Here is a 20,402-nt window from a genome sequence, read left to right as displayed (position 1 = left end):
AGCCAAGAAGTGGCGCAAGCGAGCTCGGGGCCGTTCCGACTGGGTGTAGGAGCTAGAGCAAGAGCTAGCCAGGCTGAAGAACGCCGCTGAGGAGGCCGAGCAGGGGGAGAAACAGGCCCAAGAAGCCTGTCTCCAGGAGAAGCATCTTTTGGCCTGCAAGGTGGAGCTAGCCAAAGCTGAGGGGCAGCTCCTTCAGTCGCGGTTAGATGCCCGTCAGGAGAGGGAGCGGATGGGTTGGTAATTGTCGGAGGTTCGGGCCTGAGAGTCCCAACTTGGCTTGGAGCTGGAGGCTTCCAAGACAGCTTTGGAGGAAACCAGGGCTGAACTAGCCGACTTCCGGGCGCAAGAAGGGGTTTGACTGGAAGAGCACCAACGATCCTTCCTGGCGTAGCAGGAGTTCTTTGACCTGCTGGCGCAACGTTCAAGGAGGATGCTGGAACATGGCTTCAAGGCGCCATCTGACAGTTTATAAAGGCAAAAATTATCACCCGAGATAGCGACCTCAGCTTGCTCAACACTATAAAGGTATGGGACGAGCTGCCCGAGGCCGAGAAGGGCGACACTCCCCCAAGCGTTGAACCAATCCCCACCTGCTAGCGCCCCGAGGATGTGACAGAGCCCGAGGGCGCCGATTAGAGCTAGGCCGAGGCCGGGTTCTTTTACCTTTCATCTTTTTCTTTTATTTTTTGGTTCTTTCTTGTATTTTGTTATATTTTCCAATGTAACCGTTAAGTATTCCTCTAATGAAAGGCGTGTTTGGAACGACTTTATTTATATATGTGTTCATTAGTTTTGTGTTGTAACGCTCCAAGTCTGCATTTCGAGACTAATAAAATTAGGTATGGGCTGTCAGGCAATCTTAGAGTCTCAAGCGAGGGCGGCCGTTCGAATAGCGTAAAATCTAGGGCATGAACTAAAAACGATAACCGAGTTTGACCGAGCAGAGCAAGTCCTAAAGAGGCCCGGGTACATCATTAACCAGCATGATCGGGAAAGTAGAATAGATATTGAGGATGCGAGCGAATCAACTGGTCGGCTAAGGTGACAACCAAGGCTGCAAACTGAGAGGTAGAGGATGCCGACAATCGGGATGGGTTAGCCGAACAAACGAGGTGAGGACGCGCAAACTAAAGAATCGAGGCGTGCCTGAGTTAATCAGACAACGTTTAACTTAGTCGGAAGGACAGGGGCAGCCGGGATGATTGGGAGGAGGGACGACGAGGTCGGACAGTTTCCCGAGCTGTTGTCGGCAAGCCGAGTGCCCTGCCTATCTAGCTAGACAAGTTGCGGGGGTATGGTTCCAACCGTCAGCGAGGGGTTGAGAGGGCCAAGAGAGATTGTCGGGCCACCTGGCAGTCGAGTTATCCGAGCTTGTTATGAGACGAAGCTGTCACCGAAGGGCTGAGAGGGCCGAGGGAGTCGGGTCGTTGGAAGCCGAGTTGTCCGAGCCTGTAGTAAGACGGAGCCATTAGCGAGGGGCTGAGGGCCGAGGGAGTCGCGCCATTGGAAGCCGAGTTGTTCGAGCCTGTAGTAAGGCGGAGCCATTAGCGAGGGGTTGAGAGGGCTGAGGGAGTTGGGTCGTCAGAGATCGAGTTGTCCGAGCTTGTAGAAGGCGGAGCCATCAGCGAGGGACTGAGAGGGCCGAGGGAGTCGGACCGTCGGAGGCTGAGTTGTCTGAGCCTGTAGTAAGACGAAACCATTAGCAAGGGATTGAGAGGGCCAAGAGAGATTGTCGAGCAGTCTAGCTGCTGAGTTGTCCAAGCTTGTAGTAAGGCGAAGCCATCAGCGAGAGACTGAGAGGGTCGAGATTGTCGAGTCGTCTTACGGCTGAGTTGTCCAAGCTTGTAATAAGGCACAGCGAGGGGCTGAGAGGGCCAAGAGAGTCCATGTGGAAACTTGTTCTTTATATACAGGGTTTTTACAAAGAGGACAGATTAACTGTTTGTTACATTCTAAGTGCGGTAGGATCGCAAGTGAGTAGCATGCCATGGCCTTGACAGCTCCGTCTCTTGGGGGTCGGCCAAGTAGTAAGATTCTCCTGTGAGCCAGGAGGTGATCCGATAAGATCCTTCCCACCGTGGTTCAAGCTTCCCAACTCCACCTATAGGTCTTCTTTTCTTCCACATGAAGGGGTTAAGGGCCCATATACATATTAGGCCCATAATCATGGATTGTTTAGTACTATTGACCATGGCAGCCATCACTTTTCCATCATTAATATGCCATTCTGTTATTGCAGCAGCATTACTACCATCGTTCTTAAGCACAGGTGGAGATTCATTTAAATGAAAAAGTAAACCATAACCCCTTAATGCAGTCTCTACACAGAAAGCCCATTCTGGATAATTCTGACCATCTAAGGTGATATTAATAATTATTGCATTTATTGAAGACATGTCGAGAAATACTCGTGATTAATTTCAATGAAGCTATAATAGGAAGAACCTGACAACTAGTTCAGTCAGTTCCTTTTCGGTCAATTTCTCTGTTCAGAAACAAAGATTGGATAGGGAGTCGGCGCTGGAGCAGATACAACAGCGGCTCCACTTAATATTTCTGTTGTGGATTTAATTTGCCGTCTTGAGAAAAGTGCTATATATGATGATGTGAAAGCAGCAATTAAGTATGCATCAGAAGGTCCACTTAAAGGCAGATGGCACTCGTTGCTTTGCTGTGAAAAGAAAAGCAGATGGCACTCGTTCCAATGGCGGCAGGATAAGGAGAGAATGAACCTTGCTGTCGCTTGCGAGAGAAGGCTTGTAAGAGAAGAACCGGAGGCAGCGTAGCGGTTGCTGGCGCGTCGCGACTGGAGAGGTGGCCGAACGGAGGCCTGCGACGCCGGTGTGAACACGGAAGCAGGCGGCAATCGGTGGAGCCTCTTCCTTCTCCACGCGCGGCGACCAGCGCGCGGCGACCAGCGAGTGGTTGCGCAGAGGAGCAAGCGGTCGGGTGCCCGCGAGAGGATGATGAAAACTCGAGTTGCGCAGAGGAGCAAGCGGAAGAAGATGAGGCGCGGCAACTCGAGTCGCGCGATCGACGAGCGGCGATCGAGTGTTGCGCGATCAGATTCCGTTGCGACACTGGAGGACGCGAGTTCGTGCTTGGAGGATGACGGAGACGCTGCAAACAGGACGCGCGAAGATGGACGCGCGTTCGTGCTTGGAGGATGACGGAGACGCTGCGAACAGGACGCGCGAAGATGCGTGGCGGCGGCAGAAAGAGGAAAGGAAAACCTAAACCCGCCGCTCTGATACCATGTAACGAAATAGGATTTGGAATATCTCATCCAATAGTTACATACAACTATATATAGATAACTAGGGGTTAATATGGGCCTTAACCCTAATATGTATATGGGCTTTAACACTTAGGATTGACTTCAATTCCCCGCTTAGTGATAATGTAGCCCAAGAAATAACCACTTTTGACGTTGAACTGAAACTTATTCGGATTCAACTTGAGGCCATATCTCCGAAGCGTGTTGAACGTCTCTTCGATATCGGCCATGATCTGCTCTGAACGGACAGATTTGATCAGGATGTCATCTACATAAACTTTCACGTTACGACCGAGCTGATGTTTAAAAACTCGATCCATGAGCCGTTGATAAGTGGCCCCGACATTTTTTAACTCGAATGGCATGACAGTGTAGCAGAAAGTCCTTTCAGAAGTGATGAAACTAACTTTCTCTTGATCTTCTCAGGCGAGGGGGATCTGACGATGGCCTTGGTAAGCGTCCATTATGTATATGAGTTCGTAGCCGGACGTAGAATCTATCAACTGATCTATCCGGAAAAGGGGGTAAAATCTTTGGAACAAACCTTATTAAGATCCCGAAAATCAACACATACCCGCCATTTACCGCCAGGCTTGGGCACCATAACGACATTGGCCAGCCAGATAGGGAATTGTACTTCCAGTATCTGCCCGCCCTTTAGTAATTTATTGACCTCTTCTCGGATTACTCGGTCTAGGTCGGGGTGCGAAGTGCCATCTCTTCTGTCGGACAGGCAGGGCTCCAGGGAGATGATTGAGCCGATGTTCCATTACCATAGGGGACACGTCGACGATCTTTGAGGGCGACCAATCAAAGACGTCGTGATTCCGACTTAGGTAAGCGGTTAACCGCTCCTTTAATTCAGCAGGCAGGTCGGCCGCTACCTATGTGACTCGGTCAGGCTGGCTGGACATAATTTAAACTTCTATCTTCTCCTAGGTTGGCCGAGAAAGAGGTGTGTCTTGTACCAAGTTGACCTCAACCTTCTGTTTCCTCCGTACTTCGTGTAGGTCGGTTTGAACAATGCCAATATAACATTTACGGGTGATACCTTGATCACTGCTAACAGAACCGACCTGATCATAGATTGGGAACTTTAACTTCTGGTAGAAGGTAGACACTATTGCGCCGAAGGAACTGAGGGCTGGCCTTCCCAGAATGATATTATAGGAGGAAGGGGCGTCTACCACCGTGAAGAGAAGACTGTGAGTCTGTCGTAGAGGTTCTTCCCCCAAGGATAGAGAGAGTTGGATCTGTCCCAGGGGTCGGACTTCATATCCTGTGAATCCGAATAAAGAGGTAGCCATGGGCTGCAGCTCTTCTCTGTCAATCTGTATTCTGTTGAAGGTGTCCTTATAAAGGACGTTGACCAAGCTACTGGTGTCGACAAATACTCGAGCCATATTATAATTGGCTATGGTGACCCGAATCACCAAGGCATCGCCATGGGGGGCGACTACTCTTTCTAAGTCCTGAGACTCGAACTGGATAGATGGGCCTCTCTCTTGACCTCGGTTGGTATCGATATTGTACGTCTTCATTCGTCGCTCATGAGCCTTGTGGGCACAATTAGAGTCTCCACTGGTAGGGTCGTCGACATCATGCTAATTTTCCCACGGTGAGCTATATTGTCTCGGTTGTCCCGGTGGTCTTGACGAACCTCGGGACGAGCTTCTTGTAGCGTCATGCGTTCATGCTGTTGGTTATCCCGTGGCAGGGCTTTGTCGTGACCCAGAGGGGACCGCTGCAGCATTTCAGGCCTGTATCGAGGTAGTGGGTCCATTCGCCTTGGCACTGCTCGGCACTCCTGGTCGTCTCTCCAAGCGTATCCATTCGGCACGTGCCTGCCGACTTGGGATTGATACCTCCCCCTTTGCTGCCATTCCCTGATGACTCGGTTGATCTCTTAGGCTAACTGTCGGCAATCTTGCGTATCATGGACAAACGACTGATGATATGCGTAAAAATGGGTCGGCCACCCAGACATAGCCGAGTTCATCCTCACAGTCGGGGTAGGCACAGTATCAACAGCCTGTACTGTCCGTTTGTCCCCACGAGCTGGGCCGTGATTGAGTAGTCGGGGTAGGATTTCTCTTCACGGTGGCGGTGGGATTGGCCTCTTATTTGGCAACGGGACTACTCCCGAGTCACCTCGCCGAGCAAGTTGAGTTTCTTTCAAGTGAATGTACTTGACAGTTTTTTCCAGTAACCTCTGATAGCTAGTCGGAGGCTTTTTGACCAAAGAGTAAAAAAAATTCTCCATCGAGCAGCCCTTGAGTGAAAGCACTTGTCAAGATGTCAGAGGGAGTCGAGGGCACATCTCAGACGACTTGATTGAAACAGTAGAGATCCTCCCGCAAAGTATTCAGAGGCTTTTACTTCATCGTGAACAGATAATTGAGAGGGGTCTTCTGGTATTTCTTGCTGCTAGCAAACTAATGCAGAAAAACCTCCTTGAAGTCTTTGAAGGAATGGATGGAAGAGGTCGGGAGCCGGTTGAACCATTGCTACACCGACTCGGAGAGAGTGTTGAGGAAGACTCGACATTTGACCCTGCCCATGTATTGGTGCAGAAGGGAGGCATTCTCAAAGCGACACAGATGGTCTTCTGGGTTGGTTGATCTAGTATATTCTCCTAGCTGCGGTTGTCGGAAGTGGCGGGGCAGTTCTTGCTCCAGAATCTCGTGTGCAAACAGAATCTTGGGCATGTCGTTCGAGTGGTGGATAGGGGCCTTTCCCCTGCGCTCATCCCGCAACTCTTCTTCTGCTCTGGACTCACGTGAATCTCCTTCAGTGGGTCCCACACCTCGATTGGTGGAGCCTATAGGCAGCAAAATTTTGTCTAGTGGTGATGACCTTTGTCCTCCAATAGGGGCATTAGTGGCGTGCATTAGAGGCGGCAGGGGTGGAGCATGTCGCAGAGCTTCTTGTATGGCTCGATGAATAAGCTGGTTGAGATCTTCCCGTGTCAATGTAACGATTTCCTTGTGGTTCCTCTCTTCAACGGGATCACGGTTGTCAGTGATACGTCTGGTGTTCACCATCGCGGCGTCTAGCTCAGTTTTCCCACAGACGGTGCCAATTTGTTCCGGCTGGATGTCGTGGACGGTTAAGCCACCAGTCAAAGACCTGCCACCTCAATCGATCTTGACCCCGCCGATGAAGAGAACCTGAAGAAGAAGAAAACTGAACGAGCGGATTAGCTGGGTGCTGGGGATTTCCGACAGGCCACTCTGACGCTTAAGTCAGTAAAGAAGAAGAAGTAGAAGTATGTGTGAAGTTGCTGAGGATTTAAGAGTCAGAGAGAGAGTCCTCATACCTACAGGAGAGGTTATATACTTACCAAAAGGAATCTTCATGCTGGCATCGGAGCAGAATCTTGCCGTGGGTGAGGGAGCAGGTTCTGACAACCGTTGTTAATTCAGCTCTGCCATGTGGTATCCAGGGGACCAATTTTGACAACCTTGTAACTGCCCTATGGCTCGGAAGGATTGATTATTCTTATCTTTCGGCCATAGGTGCAGAGGGGCAAGAGGATTTAGGGGGTCAGGCCTGATAACCTAGTAACCGTCCTGATTCTTTGGCAACGTTCGAACGCTCAAGAGCTTCTGTCGTTTTCCAAGCTTGGAGCGGTCGAGAAGGTGACTCGGGGCCAGGCCAAGTAACTGAGCTTGTCGATACGAGAGCTGAGGGACTGAGTTCATAGAGGTCGGGAGTGAGGACCAAGTAGCCAGGGTCGGACTAACCGAGCCGAGCCGAGAGACTGAGTTCATAGAGGTCGGGAATGAGGATCGAGTAGCCGGGGTTGGATTGGCCGAGATGAGCCGAGAGACTGAGTTCGTAGAGGTCGGGAGTGAGGACCGAGTAGCCGGGGTCGGACTGGCCGAAATGAGCCGAGAGACTGAGTTCCAAGACGAGTCGAGAGACTGAGTTCGTAGAGGTCGGGAGTGAGGACCGAGTAGCCGGGGTCGGATTGGCCGAGACGAGGGCCGATCCACCTAAAGTTGACTGTTGACCACTTAACTTAACATATCAACCTGCTTCTTGACCTTTGCTGCCATTTAATATCATTTAGGATCCGCCGTATCACACAGGAATTTATTTTGTTGACTATTCATATCCCAGATATTGACCTATCGCATGGCTCTCTTTCCAGTTTAGTCTATAAGCATAAATATTGACTCTAACTTTTCAACACCGTTGCAACTTATCAAGGTATGGTAGTCATGAAAATCAAGCATCTATACTGTCACTTGACTAAAGTCTATTTCTTATTCTTTCTCTACCAGGTAAACACGTTGCATGCTGTGATAGGAGCTGAGATGTTGTTATATTCTTAAAGAAGTTCACTAGTTGATTGGGTAAAACTTACTTGGGTTGAGAAGTACCAGCTAGATGGGAAACATTTATCGCAGGTTCTTTTTTAATTCATCAAAAACATTACCTCCACAATTTTAGATTGAGTTTTGAATTCATAGTTGTCTTTTATTCCTTTTTCTCAGTAATGACCATATCTTAATTATGAGCTTTCTGGTTTTTTGTTCAGTGGATCAATGAAAAAGAGCAATGAAGGGACCAAGCTGACTGTTACAACCATACTGGGAGTCATCTTTGGGTTCTTTGTTGGCCTTTCATTTCCAAATTTTTCCAGCATCAGGGTTTGCCTCTGTTTTTCCCCCATTATCTTCTATTGATACCAAGTATTTTATATGTTTGTATTGATTTGTAAATGAAAATAGAAATATTTATTACTAACAGCTACACGTCATCCCTGATCTATCATCTACAATTGAAATGGCCTTCATTGAAGATAGAAGATCTTATGGTACAAATTTTCCTGCATCATCCAAACCCCGTGTAAATGGAACTAGGTCTCACCAATCAGATGATCCTTTCAAGGTAAATGATTCTTTTATTTTTTAAATGGCCTAAGCATGTGTTTGCTTCAGATACTGCTACAGGAATTTCATCCATATGTATGCTTAAAAATTTCCTTTGGCCATTGATTGTATAATAGGTCTATTTCTTACCTCATAATTATAAAGCAAACATCCTGCTTTTGGATTGCCATTTGACTCTTCTTCCATGCAGTCATAAGTCAGCACTCACAGCTCCTGAAATTTATAGCAAAATATTTGAGAGTTGTATAATATATCTAATAAAAGCAACGTTGATATCTATCCTCATTGAAATATCAACTAACTTTGAGGTCTTTTATAAATTTTTTTATGTAAAAATATATAATATTTTAAAGTAAGCTTGAGCTTTAGAAAATTTCTTTGTTGCATTTGCTTGTATTTTTTAGTCTTATGAAAGCATGTCTAGGCGGCAGCCTCGTAAAGTTCTAAATTTCATAGTCACTTGGCATGCAGGAAGTTGTGCATTGGCACAACTAGATTGCTGCATTGTGATTTTGGATCAGGGTTTCAATATAAAAACTCAGCTCTTTTCTAGAAATGGGTAAAGTTGTGTATTTGTTCATGCAATTGGGCTGCCCTTTGAAGGCAATGCTTCACTCAGCAATGAGGTTGCGCATTGCAACCTAGAAAACTGCAGTTTGAGTTATAGAAACAACTCCTGTGTTTTGCAAGTTTAATGTTGTATACACTAACCCTCCTTGAATATTAAAGGGAGCCTTGTAAAATGATGTTGCAGCTTCTACTTTGTTGGCAAGGAATGTATGCCCGAAGAATATACATGAGTCGACGTGCATTGTTATCAATATCCATGTGTCTAGCACTTGCTTTGTCCTAAGTTGAAGTAACATCGTCTTGTCCTTGTCATGCCTAGAAACATTAATTGCATTATGCCGTTGTAATTGGCATAGTAATGGTACAGTTAAAAATTTTGAGTTTCCTTTAAGCTGTCATGCTTTTCCAGCAATGGTTGAACTCAAAAGAAGTTAAATGAGATACTTAAAAATGTTCCAATTTGTTACCCTAATTATTAAAGCCATCATCCAATAAAGTGAAACAGAAATGGTTATTTGTTAATTATCTCTTATTTTTTGGCACAGATTTATGTGGAATCAAACCCTTATGGTGCAGAGTTATTACCCCCTGGAATAGTTGTGGCAGAAACAGATCTTTATCTTCGCAGGTTGTGGGGCGATCCAAAACAGGTTTGCTAATCTAGTCTCTTATGTTAATTCCTTAAATCATTTGAAAGTAGGATCCAAGCAAGATGTTGATGCAATTTGTTTGTTTTGCCTCATAGTCCTTAGTAGGTGTTTTCTACTTGGTCTAGTATGTTTGTCCTGATGCAGTTGAGGCCAGAACCTTTTGCACCATTTGGATTGGGTAATCTGTTGCTAGATCTAACTCAAGATGAGCTATTTGGATTTCCTCATCATTTTGCAAGTCCGATTCAGCAGAAAAATAAGAGTCAGAATCATACCCACCACCTTCCGTAGAGAATGGGTTAACCCATTCTTCTTCAGAATTTTCGTCTTGTAGAAAAGCCAAAGTTGCATCTTCATTTAGAAAATCCAAAATATCATCATTATCATCATTATCACTAATCCAACCATAACAAGGTTGGCGTTGGTTTTGTTGATTTGAAGTACCTTCATCTTCATCACCCCAGCTTGAGTTTACTGCTGGCATAAAATCAATGTACTCAGGAGGATTATGTAGTAATTTTTTTTAACTTCTATTTTTGTTGATTTATACAAAATCGCATCCTTGTATATGGTTAGGTTTTTTTTTTTATTCGGGCCAAGTTTCATTTATAGTACATGCACTGCAAGAATTAGGTTCTTTAAGGACACACGTAAACACCCTTATAATATACTTTTAGTGATATTAAAGTTATGGTGACATCACTAATAAATGCCCTATAAATTGATGTCGTCTTAAGCCCTTTGATATTTTTGATATTTTTGTAATGTCATTATAAAATATCAATGTTAACTTCAAAAGTGTCTCATTTAGGGATATTATGATAATAAAAAACGTCAAGAAAGAATCATATTTCAAGAATATTTATGCACGCCTTATTATTATCGTAATAAGGACAAATTTAAATGTCACTTAAACTAATTTATATTGACAATTATAAGTGTCTTATAATTTTATATTAGGACAATAAAAGTTGTCAGTAAGGATAATTTATAAGGTCATTTTAAAATGCTACCTTACCTAATTTATAATGACACTAATAAATGTTATTTATAATAATTTATAATGACGTTAAAAATTATCACTGATATTTATTCAGAATATATAGTTTTAATTCAAAATTTATACATCATCACAATTCATTCACCACATAGAATAGAATTTTTTTCAAAATACAATTTAAAGAGCTAATTGATAATTTTTATTTATCTAACAATCATTTGAGTCAAATTTACAAATGCAATACTAATGATAATGATAAGTCTTTTACATTCAAAATTAGCTATACACTAACAAAATACACTCAAAACATTAAGTTTTAGAATAAACAAAGTCTTGTAAAATAAAAACTCAACTAATTTATTATGGGCTATCTTCAACAATTATATTATAAGCAAAATAGGTACCTACTTACAAATACAATGTATATATTTGTATAAGTAAAATAAAATAATGAAAATATAAGTTAATGAAAATAATTTAAAAGATTTAATATCATACTAAATGAGAAACAAATAAAATATCATTTCATATGCACCTAATTGTAATCTTCACTTAGTGTCAACTGCAAATACATTTCATATTTGTTTAAAATTTTAATTACATGATAAATATAAAAAATTATAATATTTCACTAAAAGGCTAAAATCATACTAGATGATAAGGCCAATCTATCATTCCTCCAAGTGAATCCCCAAACCTCTATAAAGATCATAAGGTCAAATTAAACTCTCTTATGGTTCTAGGACAATTTGTACTTGTACTTCACACTAATTTTGTCCTAGTGTCTTTCTCCCTACTATAGTATTTGGATCCATATTTGTAATTTTTTTTTATTGTATTCAATAACTTGCTACACCAAAACAACATTGTACCTTGGTGTCTGTGGGGCGTCTAACACTTGTAATAATAGTCAACACAAACTTTGGAGCTATTTTATCAAGGAGTTTGCAAGCTAGTGATCTGTGTAAAAGTTGACATTAAATATCCCTCATACATTTCATATTAGAATCTCATGCCTCAGTAAGCTATCACATGCATTTTTGCCTCTCATCACCTTCCTTCTTAGAGATCCTTTTAAAATAATGTTTTTTAGTATGCTTTTCTTATAAGAAGGCAAAGAGCAATGGCAATCTAAACTATAAATAAGAAAGTATAATTGTATGCATTGATTCTTACATATATGAATTATGAACTATGTATATGCCGAAATATTAGAGGAACTAAAGGATTTTGACTAAAGATTGTTCAACAAGAGTGTTTAAATCACCAGTCTATACCTGTTTTGTCCCATCAGCAAAGTTCAAATAATAATGAGCTAGAGCATTCCATCCATCCTTTGCAATTCCTTAAGCTGTCTGTTTCCCATGCCTGGATAAATCAAATAAAATAAGCAATATACTAGACATGAATATGGCAATATGCATGACATTTGACAAAACTATGCCATAGTAAATTCTATGAAAAAGTTCAAGGATATCAATATAAAACATGATAATAAAACATCTTGAAGACTACATAAGAAAAAAAAAATTCTTCAAATGCTAACTATCAAGTAGGTAGAGAACTTAATAATGATAATCCAACTCTGAGGAGGAAGTTCCAACAAATATGTGCATAAAAAAACTATAGAAAAAAGATAGTTTGTGAACCAAAGGAACATAGTAAGAATCTTCAATACCAATCATCTCAAAGTTCAAAATATTTCATCAAACTGCATGACAACCCTAGATTTGCTATGTGTCACGAGTAGGGTTGCAAATTAGAATTTATATGGTGTTTATCGAAAACCCACAATAAATACAAAACAAATGTAAGTATAGGGGCCTCGAGTCATATTTTTCCAAGGACTAGTAGAAAATTGCTTAAATTGAGCTTTCGATGTCGTTCTTTTTGGGTTTTCGAATATAAATGGGGTTTTGGGGTTTTGGAATGAAATGTAAATGCAAAATTAGCAAGTAAATGAAAAATGCAATTCCCTAACCTAAAGATGAAACTATAAAACCAAGGTATCAAGGTAAACCTAAAATGCAATTCGATGCAAAGTAAAAGAATGAAACCTAAAATGCAAATCAAACCCTAGGGCAAACTAACTGAATTAAAAACTCAATGCTATGGGCAAAATGGGTTTCAAAGTTTCAATAGGTGCAAGCAAGAAACCACACACTAAAATCAACTAAAACTAGTTAACTAATCCTAAAATGCAATCAATTTGCTTAATCCTAGCTATCTAGCTTCTGATACTCTAAGAACAGTTTGGCACGGAACAGTGCCGAAACCCTCAGACAGTATTAATCAGCCAATGAACAAGAGAAGCAAGTTGATAGCACTAGATTGGATCCAAACAATTCAACTGCCAATAGGAATTAACCAAACGCAACAATTAGCAATATGAATTAGCTGAACATTCAGTAAGAACAAGAACAGAAATTAAATGTGCAGAAACGGCTAGAACAAAAAAGCAGAAACTCTTCCTCTTGAGCCATTTTCATTGCTTCTCCTCATCTCGGTGTCAATCGAGTTGGTAAATCCGCAATGCGGCTTCACTGATCCTCTAGAGTCCTCAACGTGATCTCTGGTGTGGTTTCCTCACTGCCCGAACCATGAAAATGCCGAAGAAACCCTCTACGGCGCTAACAGTGGCTTGCGCGGCGTGATTTGAAGCTGCAAACTGGATTCCCTGTCTTCTTTTGCTCCGATTGATGTGCTGATGGTATAGGAGCTAGCCACGAACCTCAGAGAACCCCTCCAAAGCTCGCGGCGTCGGATTGAGCCGTGGATGGCCGGAAACCGCAGAAACAGGGGAAGAAGCCGCCGCCGGAGAAACCCTCGCCGCCGCGCCTCGTCCAGCTGCCAAATTTCACCCAATCGACCGGTTTTGGACTCTTCAAGGAGCAAGGATTGCAACGGAATTGGTTTGGGAGGAAGGGGGGCCGCCGTTTGGTACGTCGCTCAACAGAGGATTTCGTTCGCGAGAAGACGATGAACAGTGGCGCGCTCACTGTTCATCGATTAAGGCTATGATTATATACCTCTGATTAATCACATGATCCTGGCCGTTGATTTCTGATCTGATGGTCTGGGCTTGATCTAGGCTTTAGGGCAGTCTAGGGCTTCCAAAAATTTGAGGGATCTTGATCAGGCTTGATCTAGGTCATGTCCTCCATGTGGGCTTGATCAATTTGGGCAAATTGACTCGATTTGATCGCGATTGAGCTCGAGTTTGATCCGATTTGAACCCTAAAATCAATTAAAACCCAATTAATGTAAAAATTACCATTAAATCATGAAAATTATAATCAAGCTTCAGATTATGCAATATAGGACAATTATGATCAAATCGATTCATTTAATAATTTATTTTCATGCAAAAACCCAAAATTGAATCGATTAAAAATGCATAAAACCCTAACTCATCAAATTCCCCCACACTTACCCTTGAGCGTCTCGCTCAAGCCAACAAAATAAACTAAGATCGTACCCCCACCTAGATCATTCTCAATCATGATTAGAAACAATTAAAAGGGAATTATCTAAGTTGTAGAGTCTCAAAAGCTTAAACCCATGGATTAGACCCTTGTACTCGGTTAACCACATAGTAAGTTTCACCCTTCATGATTAATTGAGATAAATGCATCACACTAAATCTCACGAGGTTGTTTTCAATAGATAATATCAGTGGCTCTCATCCTAAATTCTAATTCATGATCAAAGTGAAATGGAGCTCACTCAAGCAACTTAAGTTTCATGCATTTCCATAGGCTTGCTTGTTTTCTACTCTCCACTACCATTCTTAATTTGGAATCCACATATATTAGGCTTAATGAAGACATAAAGAGATTATGAACTTAGACAAATGAAATAAGAATTTAGAAATGGAAATGCAAGAGAAAAGAAATTCAACTAAGAAATTGAATGCTAGTGGTAGACATGGGCATAATTAAATGTTATCAATGAACCTTGCCCTCCTTCCTAACTTCTTTCTTTTGCATTCCATTTGTTTCAATGTGCTTTTCAGATTCATGAACCAAGGATAAGTCAAACCCATGAGGTTCTCCTTGTTGATACAAACTCCTTTTCTTTTCTTCATTTTTCCTCAAAACTCACCAAATGTGCCATTTTTGTTTTCCCTTTGAAATTTAACCCAATTTCTTCACATTTGGGTTTCACAAGAGATAAGAAATAGCATCCAATCATCAGAAACTAAAATTCACTTCACATGAAACCACAATTTCAATGTATCATTGGCACGCTTAATTCCAAAAATTACTGAAATTGAATCTGAAACTTTGCTTGTTCTCTCTTGTTTCTTGCTGTTTTGCCTCCATTCTTTTTCCATCATGAAGCTTGATTGATAATGCTAATAACCATGCAAAGTTCTGTGCAATTCAAATTCATATCAGTCCCTCAAAAATTGTAGCAAAACTGGCTGAAAAATAAAACTATAATTTTTTTCTGGTTTTTCTGAATTTTTTTTTTCTGTTTTGTTTCTGATTCTTCTTGATTGCTGTTGCATCAACAAATTGAGCAGTTAGATTCTGAATTTGTTGTTTAGGAAGTGATTGAATTGAATTAGGTTTTACATTGGTTTCATCAACTTGATGCAAATTTTTGAAACTCTCCTTGATACAATCATACATTCTTTCTCTTTTTTTTTTTTTCTTTTTTTTTTATTCTTTTTTTTTTTTTCCTGATCCATTTCGAATCTGATTTGTGGCCATGATTATCACACATCAATCCCACTTCTTCATTGAGTTTCAATTGATTTGTTGAAGACAATCCAAGCAAAACAATTCCCAACTTCAAAGCTCCTCATAATTGTTTCTTGAATTTCTCTTTTCTTCTTTTCTTTTCTTTGTTCTGTTTGATTTCAAACTGACCACTTGGCATGCTGAATTCTTTGCTTTCTCAACTCAATGCATTTCTACAAATTTAGCTCAATCAATTTCCCTTGAAACCGATCCATAAGAAGCTTCAAAAATCAAAATTGGCACATTACTCCTTTGTTTTGGCACACTATGGGCATACTTGATTTTCAAGTAGTTCACAAGCTCCATTCTTCCACTTTTGAATCCACCATTTTCACCATCATTTCTGAACATTTGTGGCATTCTTTTTGTGCCAATTCCGGCCATTAAATCAATTTCACCCAAATCCGGCCACTAAATCCACTTCTTTTTTCATCTTCATAACCTTGCAAGTAAAAACCCTCAAAATAACTCCTCAACTCCATTACATTGCAAAAATTACTCAATGCATTCTGATATCAACTAATTCCATCTCAATTCAGCAATTCATAAGCAAAGAAACCAATGAGAATTAAAAATAACTCATTTTCACACCTTGCTTGGCACACTTTGGGCATTTGCAACTTCCTTCTTTTGGAAAAATTCACATCTTCATGTATCCTCATAAAAACCATCGTAGCATCAAATAATGATGAAGATCTGAATTGCTTCAATTAAAACTCTCATTGACACCTTGCTACAACCCAAAAATGGCACAAAACATCCCCCTTTGGCACACTTCTCATTCTTTTCTCAAAAAAAAAAATTTTCTTCAAAATTTCAAACCTCCTCCCCCACACTTAAATCTTTGACCGTCTCGGGCAAAGGAACATTAATAACATTCAAAAATACCCATGTCCAAGAGAGCATAAAAATTGAACCGAAAATGGGGAAGAAAAATGTTAAAGAAAATGGTGAAACATGGATGAAACATGAAGTTGTATGGTTTATGGGGGGAATTTTTTAAAACCTAAATAAATGTGGACCCATCATAGATATTGTAGCCTTGAAAGAAAACAAGCAAGTTCTAGATTGGCAATCACTTAAGTGCATCACATAAAATGGTTAACCTCACTAGGTATAAAAATCACATTTTCTCAATTTCATCATTCTAGGTTCCATTACTAAGGGTCATCCAAGCGTTCAAAAGTGTTCATCCATGGACTTAAATTCCTAGAATAATCAATCAAATTTAACTCTCTTTCAAGAGCTTCTAACATGATGTAAAGAAGTCCTAGGGGGGTACATTTATTCCCTACCCTAAACCATGCATGCAAAGGTATTTTTTTTTAACTAACCAAAATGCTCATGAAAATGAAATTTATTACTGATTTAAACTGAAAATGCAAAATAAAAACTACATATGGTATTAACAATGAAAAGAAAGTGTAAAGTTGGAACAAACTCCCCTGAGTCCTGGCGGTTGTAGACGATTCAGCAATAAAATCCACGCCGGTAATGGAATGGATCGGGGAGAGGTAAGCAACTTCATAATATGGCCATGAATGTGCTGAGTTGCTTTCTTAAAATTCTTCACCTCCTTGGATGGTGTCTCAGGTGGTCGAAGTCGACTCAGTAATATCTTCCACCCTGGAGGTGGAATTGCTGTGGGTGATGTGAATAGAACTTCCTCTGACATAATCTCCTCAAATATTCTTTCTGGTGGTCGGAGAAGATTCAGATGGAGCACCCACATTGGAAGCTCGACTGTTGCTTGAATTGTTGGGGCCTTGTTCAGCATTAAATGGAGACTTTATCAACCTTGGAAGTGTGCAATCTGATTTTTCAAATAAATCTGCAAGGCCAAAGAAAGAACCCATCTTCCACACGCATGTGGAGTAAGAAAGAGCAGAAATAACAATATCAAAATGTGTAGGGCATGCATAAAGAAATGACTCACATCCAACAAAATCAAATACCGGTACCTCTATGATATTTTCTGAATGATGGGCATGAATACTAACCATGGATGAATAGGAGGTACCTGAAGCATGACAAATACTGGAGTGATCACAAATAAGCCCTAATTGCTGACTGTGTGGCTCCACAACTTCATCCTCCTCAGATGAGGATTCCTGCTCTGACTCAAGTGAATGTATACTAACTGGAAGTGATTCTTGGGGTATTGCCTCCATGCAATCCCCTACACTTATACATATATCCTCTGAATCCTCTGATAAATCAATCAAAAGTGGTGGTCCCTGGGGCTCAGTGCAATCCCCTACACTCATTTGATCAGGCTCCATATCAGCTTCCTCCAGGTTCTCAGCAATGAAGACTGACACTGGCTCTGAAGGATTTGATTCTCTTTGTGGTTTATGCTCCATGTCTTGATCAGAAACTGAGATAGGTGTCTGAAGTCTTGGTTCTGGAATAGTTTTATCACGTCGGAATACCATAACGCTCTCATCCTCTAATGGATTCAGAAATGACTGAGATGGTGGCGATGGTGGCTGATTGGACCCTTGGGATTGAAGCTTACTAATAATAGTAGCCATGTGACTCATCTGTCTTTCAAAATTTTGAATATCAGTGTCTTCTTGTTGTTGTAAGCTTTGTTGCAGTCTCTCCTCAAGCTTTTGTAGTTGTTGAATGAGCCCATTAGAACTCCCATAATTTCCTTGATTTGCATGTAAATTTTGTTGAACTTGAAAATTTGTGGGCTGCTGAATTTGATTACAAATCTGTCCCCTTTGAAAAAATGATGATTGACATTGATTTTGGGCTTGAAATGAAGGATTTTGATGCTGAAAATTCCCTTGAAAATTCCATGAATGTTGCTGAAAATTATCGCCATGAAAACCTTGATTTAGGGGCTGTTGGAAGCCTTGTTGAAATTGCCCCATCTGAAAATTCTGGTTTTGAAGTTGAAATTGTTGATCCACATGTTGAAAACCTTGATATGAGCTCCTGCAAATAAAAATTTTGCTGTTCAGATTGTTGATAAAATGGTTGTTGATAAAAAGAATTTTCATACATTTTAGAACCCAACAATGATCCAAGTAACAGTAAAACAGATTATTCATAAGCTCAAATCAAACAATTTCTACTAGTTATTCCCCGGCAACGGCGCCAAAATTTGACAACCCTAGATTTGCAATGTGTCACGAGTAGGGTTGCAAATTAGAATTTATAAATTTATCGAAAACCCATAATAAATTCAAATAAATGAAGTATAGGGGCCTCGAGTCGTATTTTTCCAAGGACTAGTAGACAATTGCTCAATTGAGCTTATGTGTCGTTCTTTTTGGGTTTTCTATGAAAATGGGGGTTTTGGTGTTTTTTGAAACTGTAAATTTAAATTCAGAAATGATGAAATGTAAATTAAAAATCAAGAACAAATGAAGAAAAATGCAATTCATGAAATGTGCTAATCCTAAAAAGATGAAAACTAATGACTATGGCAATCAAAACAAGGTATGGGTGTCAATTCAACTGCCGAATTCAACAATGTGAATGTCGGAAATCCCTTCAGAAACTCAAACCCAGCTGTGGGTCTTGTTTGGAATGGTTTAGTGTAGTGTTCTCTATATCATCTCACTATCGATTCAACCAATCGATTGATATAGATGTGAACCTACTACTCAAGGACGCTATTATACTTAGTTTATTTGGCACTAATACAAGTAAGTATAATAACAAAATGTCTTTATATATATATGTAGAAATATGATACATCGAGTTCATACAATAATCATCTCATTATTGGCTCTAGGGCTCTCACTAACAGTTCGGCCAGTCAGCAGCTCTGCCACTCGGCCACTCTGCCACTTTGCCACTCTGTCAGCTCGGCAACTCTGCCACTCTGTCAGCTCTGTCACTCGGTCACTCTGTCATCTCGGTCATTCGGCCACTCAGCAGCTCGGCCAATCGGCCACTAGGCAGTTCGGCCACTCAGCAACTCTGCCACTCGGCCACTCTACCACTCTGTCAGCTCTGTCACTCTGCCACTCTGCCACTCTGTCAGCTCGGCCACTCAGCAGCTCGGCCACTCGGCAACTCTGCCACCCTGTCAGCTCGGCCACTCGGCAGCTCAGCCACTCATCCAGGCTCTCAGTCATTCATCCAGGTCACTCAACCACTTATTCAGGCTCTCAGCCACTCATCCAGATCACTCACCCACTCATCTAGGCTCTCAGCTATTCATCCAGGCTCTCAGTCATTCATCTAGGTCACTCAGCCACTCCTCCAGGCTCTCAGTCACTCATCCAAGTCTTTTAGCCACTCATACAGGTCTCTTGGCCATCTCGGCCACCTCATCTCAGCATCTCATCTCGGCCACCTCATCTCGGCCACCTCATCTCAGCATCTCATCTCGGCACCTTATCTTAGCACCTCAGCATCTCAGCTATCATAGCAGTTTAGCATTTCAACACCAATATGGCGAACGAGACGGTTAAATCGTTTAACATAGTCCAATCAGTCGGACTACGCCTCCTTCAACTAGACTTGAAGGGGACGCTTATGATACGGTGCCATAGATGACGTGTCTCTCTATCTAAGGTAAAAGTCAAGAGTCAAGCGGGAGTCAAGCCTAGGGCTGATTTGGCAGTGCTAGTCAAATGGACTCATGTCAATATTTGTCTTTTGTGGATTCAACAAGCTGCGCATGTTCCCAAGACACATGACCACATAAAGAGCATTTATGAAGTTGTCATAAAGGAGGTCCTTGAACTCCTTTTTCCTAGACATAATGCCAAAAAGAAGCAGGAGGAAAGGAGATAGGTCAGATCTGGTCTCCTTGTTTGCCTACATAACGAAGAGCTCTAGTAAAGAAGAGGGGATCTTCTTCCTCAGCTTCTTCTTCTTCTAAAAAGAGAGGGTTGCTGCTTTTTCGATTTTTCTTCCTCTTCTTCCAAGGAAGAGCTCTCCTTTTCTCCAAGGGTTGTGTATTTCAGATTCTCACCTTTTCTTCCAAGAGGTATTCAAGAAGAAAAAAATTAGTAGTAATAATCCGCTAAAAGTAGACCTTTGAACGTAGTCGCATCAACGATGAACCCAAAAAAATTAATTTATATTTGTATTTTTTTTATTTTATATTATTTTATTTTTATTGTATATTAATGAATTATAAATTAACATACAAAAAATGGATCAAAATTATTCATCCTCTAATTCGTTCGGATACGCATAGATATTCTCACAAAACAAATCATCAAGGCAATGTGATTCTCATGAGCCATTCAAATTTAAAAAAAAGTGAAATCATCAAGGCTATCT

General features: G+C 41.2%; 2 protein-coding genes across 2 annotated transcripts in view; both read left to right on the top strand.

Moving 5' to 3' along the window:
• Positions 1–20,402, top strand: part of LOC141844363 (dihydroxy-acid dehydratase, chloroplastic) — a 75,419-nt gene that overhangs the window by 17,949 nt on the left and 37,068 nt on the right. The gene's annotated exons all lie outside the window — the stretch shown is intronic.
• LOC141844433 (uncharacterized) lies at positions 7,572–9,689 on the top strand. Its single transcript, XM_074732489.1, has 5 exons — positions 7,572–7,692; positions 7,824–7,935; positions 8,036–8,176; positions 9,294–9,398; positions 9,543–9,689. The coding sequence occupies exons 1-5, from the start codon at positions 7,673–7,675 to the stop codon at positions 9,687–9,689; spliced, it is 525 nt and encodes a 174-aa protein (XP_074588590.1). The 5' UTR covers positions 7,572–7,672.

The sequence above is a fragment of the Curcuma longa genome, chromosome 13 (assembly GCF_044706935.1).
Source record: "Curcuma longa cultivar G26 ecotype Majalengka, Jawa Barat chromosome 13, ITB_CL_G26_1.1, whole genome shotgun sequence".
NCBI lineage: Eukaryota > Viridiplantae > Streptophyta > Magnoliopsida > Zingiberales > Zingiberaceae > Curcuma > Curcuma longa.
The sequence above is the reverse complement of the archived record's forward strand: the minus strand, read 5'-3'. Positions and strand labels throughout refer to the sequence as shown.

Coding starts and splice junctions, on each gene's coding strand:
- LOC141844433 (XM_074732489.1), top strand. CDS start 7,673: ATGGGAAACATTTATCGCAG. Junction 7,693..7,823: donor ATGGGAAACATTTATCGCAG/GTTCTTTTTTAA, acceptor TTTTTTGTTCAG/TGGATCAATGAAAAAGAGCA. Junction 8,177..9,293: donor AATCAGATGATCCTTTCAAG/GTAAATGATTCT, acceptor TTTTTGGCACAG/ATTTATGTGGAATCAAACCC.